Consider the following 12,154-nt stretch of genomic DNA (forward strand, 5'->3'; position numbering starts at 1 on the left):
ATTGTCTCCCGCACCAAGCACTCTCTTCTAACATCCTATGTTACGCTTAATCTTATCGACAACATAATTCCTGTATGTAAAAAAGCGTTGTCTTGGCAATCTATGAACGCATTAAAGAGTACGACTGCCGAGGTTCAACATCGTTTTAATGCTCCTTAAATCAAGCCCTTCCCATTAAGTTGACACGTAGCGACGATTATGAATCCTGATATAGTTGATCCATTTTCACCTTGTTCGTAACGAGTGCACCAGGTAGAAAGGGACCAGACTGTAATATAATCCGTTCCGTATTCTGTGCGTGAAACCCGCTTGGTCACGAGGTGACATCCGACAATGGTTGTGCCCACGCAGGCTCGTTGCGCGTAAAACACGTCGGTTGGTTTTCGCCGCAGCGTCAAGTTTCTTTGAAACAGAAGCAATGTAGCAGTCCCGCCCCCCCCCCCCCCCTATAATACCGTTCCTCGGTTAGAATCGAAGGAGGAAGTGCGCCGACTTTATTTCACGTATAATTCGTCGTTGCAGCCGGCCGCTATCGAGGATCTGCGAAGATGGACATCCACCGAGGCGCTGGGGGACGTTACCGTACCGCCGGATTGCATGTCCAGGATCCTGGGAGATACAACGGACGACGACGCCGTCGATCACAAGCTTCCCAGCCCCGAGGAGCAGGTTCAAGCTATCGCTCTCAAGTAAGAAGGAAAATTTATGCCACCGTAAAGATAATGGATACGAGCAAACTTTTATCGATCATCGGGATTGTAAATTTTCTACCGTCCCGCGGTACATACCATACAGAACCCCTGCATCGTTAAAAGCCGTGATCTACAACTCTGAAAAGATCAACTTTTTCTTAACCCTCTATGGGCCCACGTAACTTTCAGATTACATGCTAATGTATCGCTGTTTTACCAAATAGTTTCCTCAGAAGGTCACGTATACGTCTTAATTATGAAATATAATGTTTCTGATAACTATTGACGATATTGATGACGGCTGGCGACAGCATCAACATTAAATATCAAAGTAAATGCCTTGCAAGTTGTCTGCAGAAGAAAGTTTCGCCCATAGAGGGTTAATGTATTTTTGAAGTTTTATGTACAGTGGATGTAGAAAGTATTCGTACACCGATCAATTTCCAAAAAAACTGTGTAAAATTGTAATTTATTAACTTATTTTTTATATTCAATGACATTCTACATATTCTCGGAAATGTCTAAAATAGATAGATTACAAAAAAGATAGCTATTTAGAGCAATAAACTAATGTGTTTACGTTACAAACTCTGCTGTAAATGGTTCGTCATAAGAGTCGTACAAATACTTATTGCTTCTATACTTTTACCTACTTTTCGCATTTTTTTTGTTAATTTCACAAATTATATTAACTAGTAAATGTTTGTTGGACTATATCTATCTTAGAGACTTCCGAGAATATGTAAAATATGATTGATTATAAAAACAGAAGTTAAGAAACTACAATTTCGCACAAAAGTTTTTTGGGAAATTTATCGGTGTACGAATACATTCTACACCCCCTGTATAGGAATCATGTATCAAAAAACAGTTTGTCAAGATGCGAAACATTGGCAAAATTTTAAGACTTTTAATCAAAGTCTTTACATGTTAGAACACTGTATCACTTTGAAGTCATTTTTGTTGAATTCGCGTATTTTAAACTGGTCATGAATTCATTTGAATATATAGTTAATTAGCTGGTTTAAAAGCAACGCTTTTCCTCCGACTTGATTTACAAATTCTGAGATTTCAAATTGAAAACGTATTTTTATCAAAATAAGACATAGCCTATGTTACTCAGGGATAGTGTAGCCTTTTATTACTGAACAAATTTTAAAAATCGTTTTAGTAGTTCTGGAGATTACTCCCCACAGACAAACAAACAAACAAACAAACAAACAAACTTTACCGCTTTATAATATACTTAGTATAGATTGAATGCAAAGGTACAGAATAAATTTCTATACTAAACATATTGTATCGAACTTCCCCTTAACGTTGCGGTTGATCCGTTATATAGAATTGTTATTCAACTTGAAAAATTTGAAAAAAAAAACTGTTCATGGGAGACAGGCAATGTTTTGGGAACTTGCGTGTATTTCACAATATAATTTGTGTCGCAGATTTCCAGCGGAAATTGTGGCGGTGGACGTCAGCGGTAAAGGATTCCAGAGGATGTCGATGCGGAGAAGATCTCTACTGTCCGGTCCAGAAAGTCAGGAAACAGCTGTGAAAAGACGGTCGAGACCTCGCCGGCCCAGAGGAAAGAGACGAAACACGATCGCTGGTACCGATCAGAAGGAAATTCGCCAGGCTGTCGGAGTGTGAGTCGCATCAAATATCTTCTTTATCGCGAATATACCAATGCCGACAAATACAAATAAAATTACACAACAGGCTATTGCACAAGTCGCCGAGTATAGTTTCAAGTTTTCGTTAAAGTAAATGCTAAACTTTATTATCCATTTGCAAAGTTATGTGTTAATGATCCAATAATCTCATAATCCAGTGTAGTGTTAATGAATTTCAATTTATCCAAGTCGAAGTACTTGTTCTTTAAGTAGCTGTTTCAGCATAAAAATAAATGGGACTCCTTTGTCAAATTCGATAAACAGATTCTGCATAATTTGATATTTGTACATTTATTTTTAACACGGGAAATTAGTGGGCGACCAAATACAAAGAACACTTAAATGTCTTGTACCATGAACTGGAAGAAAATACGCAAAAATTTACAAAGTGACCTGATACACAATAGTGTTGTCGATATAACGTGCGAAATTTGTATATACATTGTTATTATTATTAAGGGGAAATCTTCTAGAACAAGCAAGGCATAAATACATCATAAGGAGTACAAAGTAAAATTAACGAAAAAAGGTATAACTGACGGATGAGAAACCAACAAGGAAAATTCTCCAAACCGAAAATTCCGATTTTTATAAAATTGCACATATTTGTCAGGAGCCTATCAGGTTTTTATTGTAATCATTTAGTTTTGCCTACTTTAGTATTAAATATATATCGATAAATGTAGAAACACGTATAAGGGATGTTTTCACCCTGAAGAAACAAATTGGGACCGATAATAAAAATATCTCAAAGCTTCTCTTAAGGTGCCCGACAAGTGTGCACGTTTAAAAATAAAAATGGAACTTTCGGGTCGACGAACTTTCTTGGCGAGACTCGAGGGGATTTCAGATCGCTGCTTAAATCGTATACACCTCTGGTACCCTTGTAGTCTAATTTTCTCACACGTGTACACCCATAAGAGACAGCAAAAACAAATTGTAGTAGTTTTCACTGTAACGAACCCACCAAAGATCACTCGAATTCACGCATTGAGTTGCAGAAAAGATATCGTCGTTGTAATCATTAGTAAGTATATTCATACGATTAATACAATGAAATAAAATTCCATAAAGAGTGTAATGCAGTTCCAAATACGATAAGGCGTGCTGTGTGAGATTTGCATCCAAAAGTATTTAAATGCGATCGATTTAAATACCTACGTCGCCACTTTTATTTTCAGAGAAACGACCGGCGAAGAAGCGGAGGAAACGATATCGAACATAGCGTCAAGGACACAACGGTCGGCGAGTACGGACATCCTCGGCTCGTCGAAGAAGGATTCGCCGACAGAAAAGAAGTCCCACTTCAACACGTTGAAGGCGTGGGGCATGTCGAGGCTGAAACTTATCAGCCCCAAATCCGCGCAACAGCAAGACCAACGGGAACCGAGTGTTTCTACTATCGAAAGGTCAGAACAGGATCAAGGTCAGTCAAGATCACCCGAAGAAACAAATATTTACGAAACGGTAACAACCAGGCGCAGGAAGGACAAGTCTCACGAAAGGAAGCCCAGCTCGTCGAGCTCGAGCGGAAAGAGCACCTCGAGCATACCGGTGTCCGTCCCGATCACGGAAAGACAACCGAGCGTGAAATTGCGCGAAAGCGCTGCCCAAAGAAGAGAAAGACGAAAGGGAAGCAACCGCGACGACCCACCGCACTCGAGCTCAGGAAACTGGAGTGCATCCTCCGAAAGTGGTAGGGCGAGTATTGGAAGCGAAACGACGACCACCACTCATCAACCAAGGTATGCCTGTTTCGAGGTTTGAGGATTACATTGGTTTTTTCCGTACATAATGCAGTTCCCTCCTAGACGAAGGGTATAGAATATTATAGATGGATAAGGGTGCCAAATGTGAAGGAAGTGGCTTGAATAAATATAATTATTTGTAGGGAAACCTTTAGATTAGTTAGCTCGAAGAAAAGTGCAATTCATGACAACTAGAATGAGGTATTAAAAACTGTCTTCGTTTAGAGATTTTTATATTTAATAACATGACGTTGGAGACTTTCTTCGTATAGCTATATAAGAGTGTCAAGTGTAAAGGAAGAGGGTTAAATAGATATAATTAATTATGTGTAGGGAAACCTCTAGATTAGTTAGCTCAAAGAAAAGTGCAATTTATGATAAGTAGAAAGAGCTATTGAAAACTGTCTTCGTTTAGAGATTTTTATATTTAATAACATGACGTTGGAGACTTTCTTCGTATAGCTATATAAGAGTGTCAAGTGTAAAGGAAGAGGGTTAAATAGATATAATTAATTATTTGTAGGGAAACCTCTAGATTAGTTAGCTCGAAGAAAAGTACAAATCATGATAAGTAAAATCAGTTATTGAAAATTGTCTTCGTTTAGAGATTTTTACATATATTATTATTTTACATATTTTATATATTATATATATTATATAAAATATATATTATATATATATATATATATTATATATTTTATATATTATTATTTTACATATATTATAGATTATAGGTTTTTATATAACTATTAACGTTGTATTTAGAACTTTCTTCGCAAAATGTCGAATGCCTAAATTCAAATGCAGTAATAACTTTCATCTCGAATTATACTTAAGGAGTTTAATTAAGCTTAAAGGTCGATGGGTGCTTCGAACTTTTGAGTGGGAGAATACACGTAATCCCTGATTTATGCTATCAGATGACCTCATTCGCATTTCGTAAGGAATTAGCCAAACTCACATTGTCTTCTATTTTTGTAGGTTCGTGGATCTGGGTACAACCGGAAAGGAACGGATTCTTCGTTCAAACATTAGTCGTGATTGTAGAAAAAATTTGTTTTTGTATCAGGATTCTTTATGGAAATCGATGATTTTGAAGATTCGTTGGGTATGCGCATAGACTTGTGCTTCGTGTAAGCGAAAGTCACAAGTTGACGTAGTCGTGTATTTGATCGCGTTAATTTTTATGTAGCCTTTTCAAAGCAGCCCGAAGCTTCCTTACTACATAAATAAAATATTTTACATTAAGTATAGAACCATATTCGATTAAAAAAAATTGTTATGCACGATTACGACTCAGTAAAAGGTCAGAACACACTAGCATTGGTTCTAGGCTTTATGACCAACCGAGCAGAACATTTTATGTTGCGATGGAAAGGCCAACAGTTCTCGATTGCAAGCAGTTGTAATATGTTTTTAATAAATATACTGTCAAACTTTGTATTTCTCGATATTACTTACATTTGTGGATGTATAACGAATAGAAACAGTAATTCAGCTCTATTTAATCGAAGATTACACGTACTTAATCCAATCAATCTTTAAAATCGACTTTTTACTTGGTTTGGGATGAAAAATGATTTCCTTTTGTACCACAAATCACGGAACAACTTATCCCCACGAGTTGATATAATATTGTATTAATTATTTTCATCTGAAAAATGACTTTCTTGCATTTTGTTCAAATACAATTTATGTATCTTATATGTATTGTATATTACAATTATATGTTCCGAACATACAACGTTAATTTATAAACAGTCACAGACGATATGTAAAATAATAAAATTAGAAATAATGTCCCCGAACGATACTCCTAAATCTCAGTCCGTTTATTATTAAATTTAAAAAGTTTTGACTATTTAATCCTGGTTAAACGTTAATTCTTGAGTGATTGAAAATAGTACTCTCTTAACTTTACAAAATATATCGCGTTTTAAATCCAGAAAGTCAAAATAACATAACTCGATACGTAAATAAAACAAACCTACATGAGTAGAAGGAAATGTTCGGATAATTTTGTAATGCGAACAAGTTCAAGTTATCGAAGCTTTAAATTAGTTACCTACGTGTACGAAATGGCGGTCCACAAAACTATTCATTTCATTTTTTCGAGCAAGGCTTTATCACTTTAGTTTATAATTCATCGCGAACCTCGTAGTGCGAGGAATATATTACAAAATTATGCACTAGCTACTAGTCTTTAAAATTCAATGTCTTACTACACATATCGTACTTTTGGTGCCACTAGAAAGTGCTAATTACGATCGCCGAAATACTTCAAAATTCCATTTCTTTGCATACATATTCATATGACGAAAAACTGTCACTGTATAGATCCACAACGACGGCCTCGATTGGGACATCGTCCACTTCTTTGAGTCACATGAGGCGATTCAAGGGACGCGATACCTCGGCCTCATCCTCGGTTACGTCGGAGGGCACGTTAACTCCGGATATCATACAAGATATCGCTGTTGTTCCCTTCTCCGACGACGGTGAAACGTCTTCTGTCTATTCCTGCGACACGGAGGGCTATTACACCTCGTTCCATGTAGACTCCGGTTTGAAGACTTTAAGGGAAGAGGAGCCAGTTCCGCAGAGTCCTTTGACAAAATCCAACGACATCAGCTCCGATCCTACCTCACCGATCGTCGAAAACGAGTACGAACTCTTCGGAAGGGGTTCAACGTCGACGACAACCAGTTCCGCGGGCACAGTTTGCACTGCGTTGATGGCACCCCCGCCGCCGGAAAGAAAATCTAGCCTTACCGTTGTCGCTATGGTGAGTATTACGTTTTACTTCTTTTTTTTTTTTGCTGTTAACATTTACATGTCAGTATGGGATCTGTCTGCGACCCCAAGTTCATTATTTCATTGATAACTCGTCGGCTTAATTGAATTAACACTTATCATTTTAGGTAATCGTCTATCTTTATCTCCCTAATCTTTCGTCGTTTGTTTAAACAAAATTAATTTTGCCAAAGGTTCATGGACAGAACCAGACTGGCGGAGAGTCACCAGACAGCGGACACAACACCTCGTCCTCGCCTGTGGAATCAGCCTCGAGTCCAGCCTGCACGGGAAGGTCTTGCTCGGAATTCGAATACTCCGAGTCCAGTGATCTCGAAGGATGCGAGAGAATCGAGAGAATTCGCTCAAAAACGGCAATCAATAGCAGTCGAATTCCGTCCATGTGCGTGATCACGCCGCCAGGTTCGGACGACGAGCATGCGAGCGAAACAGACCAAACATCGAAGAAAACCGAGAGCAGGAAAGCCGATCTTCAAACCGGAGGTTCGGTTCTCATGTCCGCTACCGTTGGAACCTCCAAAATGGAGGTGATCAATGGACAAGATAAGAACCTCTACGCGACAGTTCAGGTGTTACCGTCCCCGGCAATCGATAGACCCGCGGTTGGACAGACGTCAACGAAGATCAGTCCACTTAGCGGAGTTTTGGGCAAGCTTCGCGGTGTGCTTCCAGGTAGGAAGCACACGCCGAAGAGTGTGGTTCCGGATGAAGCGATCGCAGACTCCGGCGACTATGTCACCATAGCCGACGTGAGGAACAACAACGACAAACGTCAGGAACCTGGTGCGTCAGGGAGCACGGCTCTCGTTCGGTCCTCGACTACATATGCGAACACCGATATCTTCAAGAAAGACGCCGAGTACGTTAGTTTAAGCGAATTACCAAAAAGGCCGGACTCCTCTCTGGAGAGGAAGAGACAAGGTGCAAGAGTCACGCTGGATTCGGAAGGCAAGGTTGTCTACTCGTCCGACAGTTTGAAAAGAAGAAAAGGAGCGCACACTACGTTCAACCCAGGTATGTTTGGTTCATTGAAAATATTGGGTCGTCCTAAAAGTTCATGTCACTTATACTTTTGCTACTCCAATTAATATATAACACCTGCTCTGAAGTGTTATAAAAAGAGGTAATCTCTCATTTTCGTTATACGGTCATTATAATATATCTGTAGATTTTTTTTTAAATATTGACACAGTCTCCAGCACGAATTTATTGGATGACCTAATAGTATAAATGATTACAAGTTTATACTTTTATGTACATTTTTACGCAGAATTCAATGGTATAAACAAACAAATGTTTAAACAATGTTTGGGGGATTCTTCGATCAGACTTTTTTTTCAAATAATTTTTATTCAAATGCATATATTGAATGACCGTCGTACTAACGTGTTATGGTGCAGCATTTTACTTAACCCTTTAAGCTACAACCACGCGTGAGACTCGTGGTCGGATATTCCGGCCAAAAGTGATTATCGCGTGCCTGGCCCGTGGTGTATTGTTCGGGCCAAATGTAAACATCACATTTTGGCCCCAGCCTGTTGGAGCTTAAAGATCTATTTACACATACATCCGTAACGTGTCAGTTCCGTTATGTTCCATCAGTGTCAGTGATTTTAAATATTCTTCTGTTTGTTTTGAATGGGCATGTTCACACACTTCTGACACCGCTCCGTGACGTTATTGATACGGTACGGATACGGAACTGACACGTTACGGATATGTGTAAATAGACCTTAAATCGTACCTTAAGAGGTGTTTGAAAGGTTCTGAAGATATTTCTCCTCTTCATGTATCTTTTGTATACACCGAATTCCAGGTCCGTTCGTGAGAGAAGGAGCGTCGCCGAGTCCATCGCCGCTGTTGCACCGTGCAACCCCGAACGTTCGAGCAGTCGCGAGGACCAACGACACGGTGGATGGGTCAAACAAGTCGACGCCACCCACTTCGCCTCAATTAGGAAAGCTGATCATCAGAGCAGCGAGGAGTCCCGAACGAGCGGCCAGTCCGGACTACGTTAGAACGCCGTCGACCGTGGTGGGACCCACGAGTCCAACGACTCCTCATCGACAAGTTCGCGGGGCATACGTCAACGTGCAAGACGACGAAGGTAAGACGGCTTCTGGTACGAGTTCTGACGAACGTGATTGCACTGGCTGCGTCGGTAGATTAGAAGCACCATTTACGTTTGCGAGCAATTCTCACTGCAACGGCGAGGTGAGCGCAACCGTGATCGCCAACGGGAGCCCGTTGCTTTCGGCCAAGAGCACATGTCGAACGGCTGCTAGGACGACGGCACTGGCACCGAGTAACAAACTCCTGGATTTTAACAAATCCAACCACTGCCCTAACAAAACGTACGTAGATAGGTTAACGGATGCAACCGCTTGCGATGAGAATCACCCTCTGGAGCTCGCTAACGATGGCCTCGGCGCGCAGAGAGATCATCGAATTGTAAATAAAATAGATCCACCGAAAACGGACTCCAAATTCGACTTTGAGAAGTCGGCGCTGTGTCCGAAAAATCTGAGGACGACGGGCAACACGCCGAAACTGAGTAGGAAATTGCTAGTGTCCGACCTCGATACACCTAGCTTTTGTAGGAAAGTCACCAAGGTAGATTATCAGTGCGACGACCGGGGCTCTTTAGACGTTAAGGATAACGAAAACCACGCGAAAAACGCAGACGAATCCTCGTTATCCATGCCCGTAGGCGACAATTGTAGCGCATACGATAGAGATACGATTACAGATCCCTCGGACGTTTCAGAGACGTGTCCTGATAGCAGTTCTGCGAAGAAATCCGACGCGTCCAGAGGCGATAGGGTCGAGCGTAAAGTAAAACGAAGCGAGAGCTATCGAATGGCGAACAGTCCGATAATGTTTATCAAAAAGTTCTCTAGCAACATGGACAAATCGTCCAAGATATGCAGGACGCCTTCGGAGGAGCTGCAGGAGGAATTGTTGAAGGAGAAAATCAATTATCCCGAGACGATTTCTAGCCCGGAACCTCGAATCGATAGGAATGTGAATTTTGATATAAATGTAACGATTTCTGTTCCTATCGCGACTGTTCCAAACAGTCCCCGACCTAGAGCCATGGATATCGAGCCGGCTAGAGTACTCAAATATTCCGGAAACGACACAGAAATTTGGTGATCCGTCGTATAATCGCCCTGCTCAAAGGTACAACACTTGAAACAGACACAGTATTATAACATCCAGTAGACCTCAACTCGTGGATGCATCTGTTTTATAAGGGAAGCGAAAGTAGCACTCTGTGAATTCCAAATCTGTTGTCTTGCTCCCTCTGTACAACATATGTCTGCGAGAACAGCAGAAACATTGTCCATCATAGTTCATTCCATGATTTTACAACTATTGGTACGAACAGATGATTATAAAGCCATTTGTATAATAGTAAAATGGAAGCTAAATCGTCTTACAAAAGTATGTTACGTTATTCCTTTAATATAGGACTGTGAATATGATACCATCGTGAATTTACGCATATCAATTTCGATGATGCTCAAACTATTAGGTTACCTAGAAAGTTCGTGGCAATTTTTAAGAAAAATTCAAAGGCATATTTGAATTTTGATATATACACCCCGTTGCTCATAAATATGTGGAAACTTATCGACTTTCAATGAATAATTAATATACACCGTAAATTATAACAATACCACTTTTGTTGCTAAATTTTATATTGGATGTGTATTTAACATCATTTAATAATATTAAATGTTTTGACTGTCATATTCAATTTTGTAGTGGAACTATGGGATCGTTTCGATAGAAAAGTTCAGAAAGAATGTTCGATATATCAAACACACTTATGGCGAAATGTTACAAAATAAATGAGATAATATTATTTCGGATACAATGAAGAAATTAATACTATCCAAGTTTGGTAAAAGAAATTTTAACATTATCTAGTTATCTGTATAGTTTTTATCATTACTTATGTGATATTAAAAAAGAACTATTAATAAAATATATTTGCTAATACAACATAAACATATCGAAAGATAAGTGATATAATTGATATTAATAGATTCGCAACTTTTATTAGATATTTATTTCTATTAAGGAAGTGTCCACATGCTTCTGAGCGAGGGTGTATTTATTGAATTTACATAGGTACCATTTTGTTCCACAACCATTCCACCTTTTAAGGAAGGTATATATGTTATTTGTTTTCAACCATTCCAATATATTCAGACCTGTGCCACCTACCAAAAATCAACATGGGCTTTCTACACAACCCGATATTATAAGATAAATTTTAATAGGGTTCTAAACAACATAAATATCGAGGGAGTTCAAACTAATATCAATATCTATAGAGTCAATATCTATAGAGTTCAAACTAATACCAATGGACTTTTGTACCATTGTTGTGTACATTAGAGTACACGTGTAATCACATAAGATACATAACTTAAATTGTCACCTTTGACTCTTTGAGGCACACGATTTAAAAGAAAAATAAACCTCAAATTCCACAAAATTATTGACTCATTTAGTCAGCTAATTAGCCATACTAATTTATTTATTCCAAATTACAGACTTCAAAGTTGTTTGATACTCATCTTTCCAATTGTTACAAATAAATGGCGATTCATGTAATTTTCATTTTGTAGTCCTTTATTTATCGGGTAAAACCCTTAAAAGCTCATTTTCATCCGATGACCAATTCAGCAGCTACAATAGATCGGACAAAAGTTACCGCCATTTTTCAGACAGCTGTAAAATCGCGAATTATCAAAGTTTTGAACAATTCTTCGGGTCGAGCTTCAACCAATTCTAAAACTAACTCCAAATTGCGTTCGATTTGACATGGGATGACTCATTTGTAAAGTTCAGTACGAACTGACCCGTGAGTTGTTTCATACTATGTGACGAGTCTTTATCGGTCATTGCTTGGAATTCTCCATTTCCGCTTGTCAATCACGTTGAAGCCAACACTCTGAATCGTTGGAACTGTTTCCTAGATATATCTTTCGATATTATGTCATCATAAAAAAAAGGAACAAAGTGATCTGCAAATTGGCGATGTCATTCTCTTTGGTGAAATCCATTTGGAATAATAGGCCATGAAGTAGAAAAAGTCCATGACACAAAACTGTGTAAGAAGTCTGGATTGTTGATTATCGACTGCTTTAGCTATTATTGGTTACTGAGACCACTCTTGACCCATGTGACCACTCTTGTTCACGAGGTCGCT

General features: G+C 39.1%; 1 protein-coding gene across 2 annotated transcripts in view; it reads left to right on the top strand.

Moving 5' to 3' along the window:
* Positions 1-12,154, top strand: part of LOC128874826 (mucin-4) — a 180,014-nt gene that overhangs the window by 138,212 nt on the left and 29,648 nt on the right. The window contains exons 3-9 of one of the 2 annotated variants that reach the window (XM_054119921.1): positions 523-689; positions 2,138-2,338; positions 3,547-3,774; positions 3,844-4,110; positions 6,451-6,898; positions 7,101-7,941; positions 8,744-9,034. In XM_054119921.1, coding sequence (XP_053975896.1) covers positions 523-689; positions 2,138-2,338; positions 3,547-3,774; positions 3,844-4,110; positions 6,451-6,898; positions 7,101-7,941; positions 8,744-9,034 — 2,443 coding nt within the window. Of the gene's footprint in view, positions 1-522; positions 690-2,137; positions 2,339-3,546; positions 4,111-6,450; positions 6,899-7,100; positions 7,942-8,743; positions 9,035-12,154 lie in introns of both variants that reach the window. The other variant, XM_054119920.1, reaches the window with a different exon arrangement.

This window comes from Hylaeus volcanicus, chromosome 4 (genome assembly GCF_026283585.1).
Source record: "Hylaeus volcanicus isolate JK05 chromosome 4, UHH_iyHylVolc1.0_haploid, whole genome shotgun sequence".
NCBI lineage: Eukaryota > Metazoa > Arthropoda > Insecta > Hymenoptera > Colletidae > Hylaeus > Hylaeus volcanicus.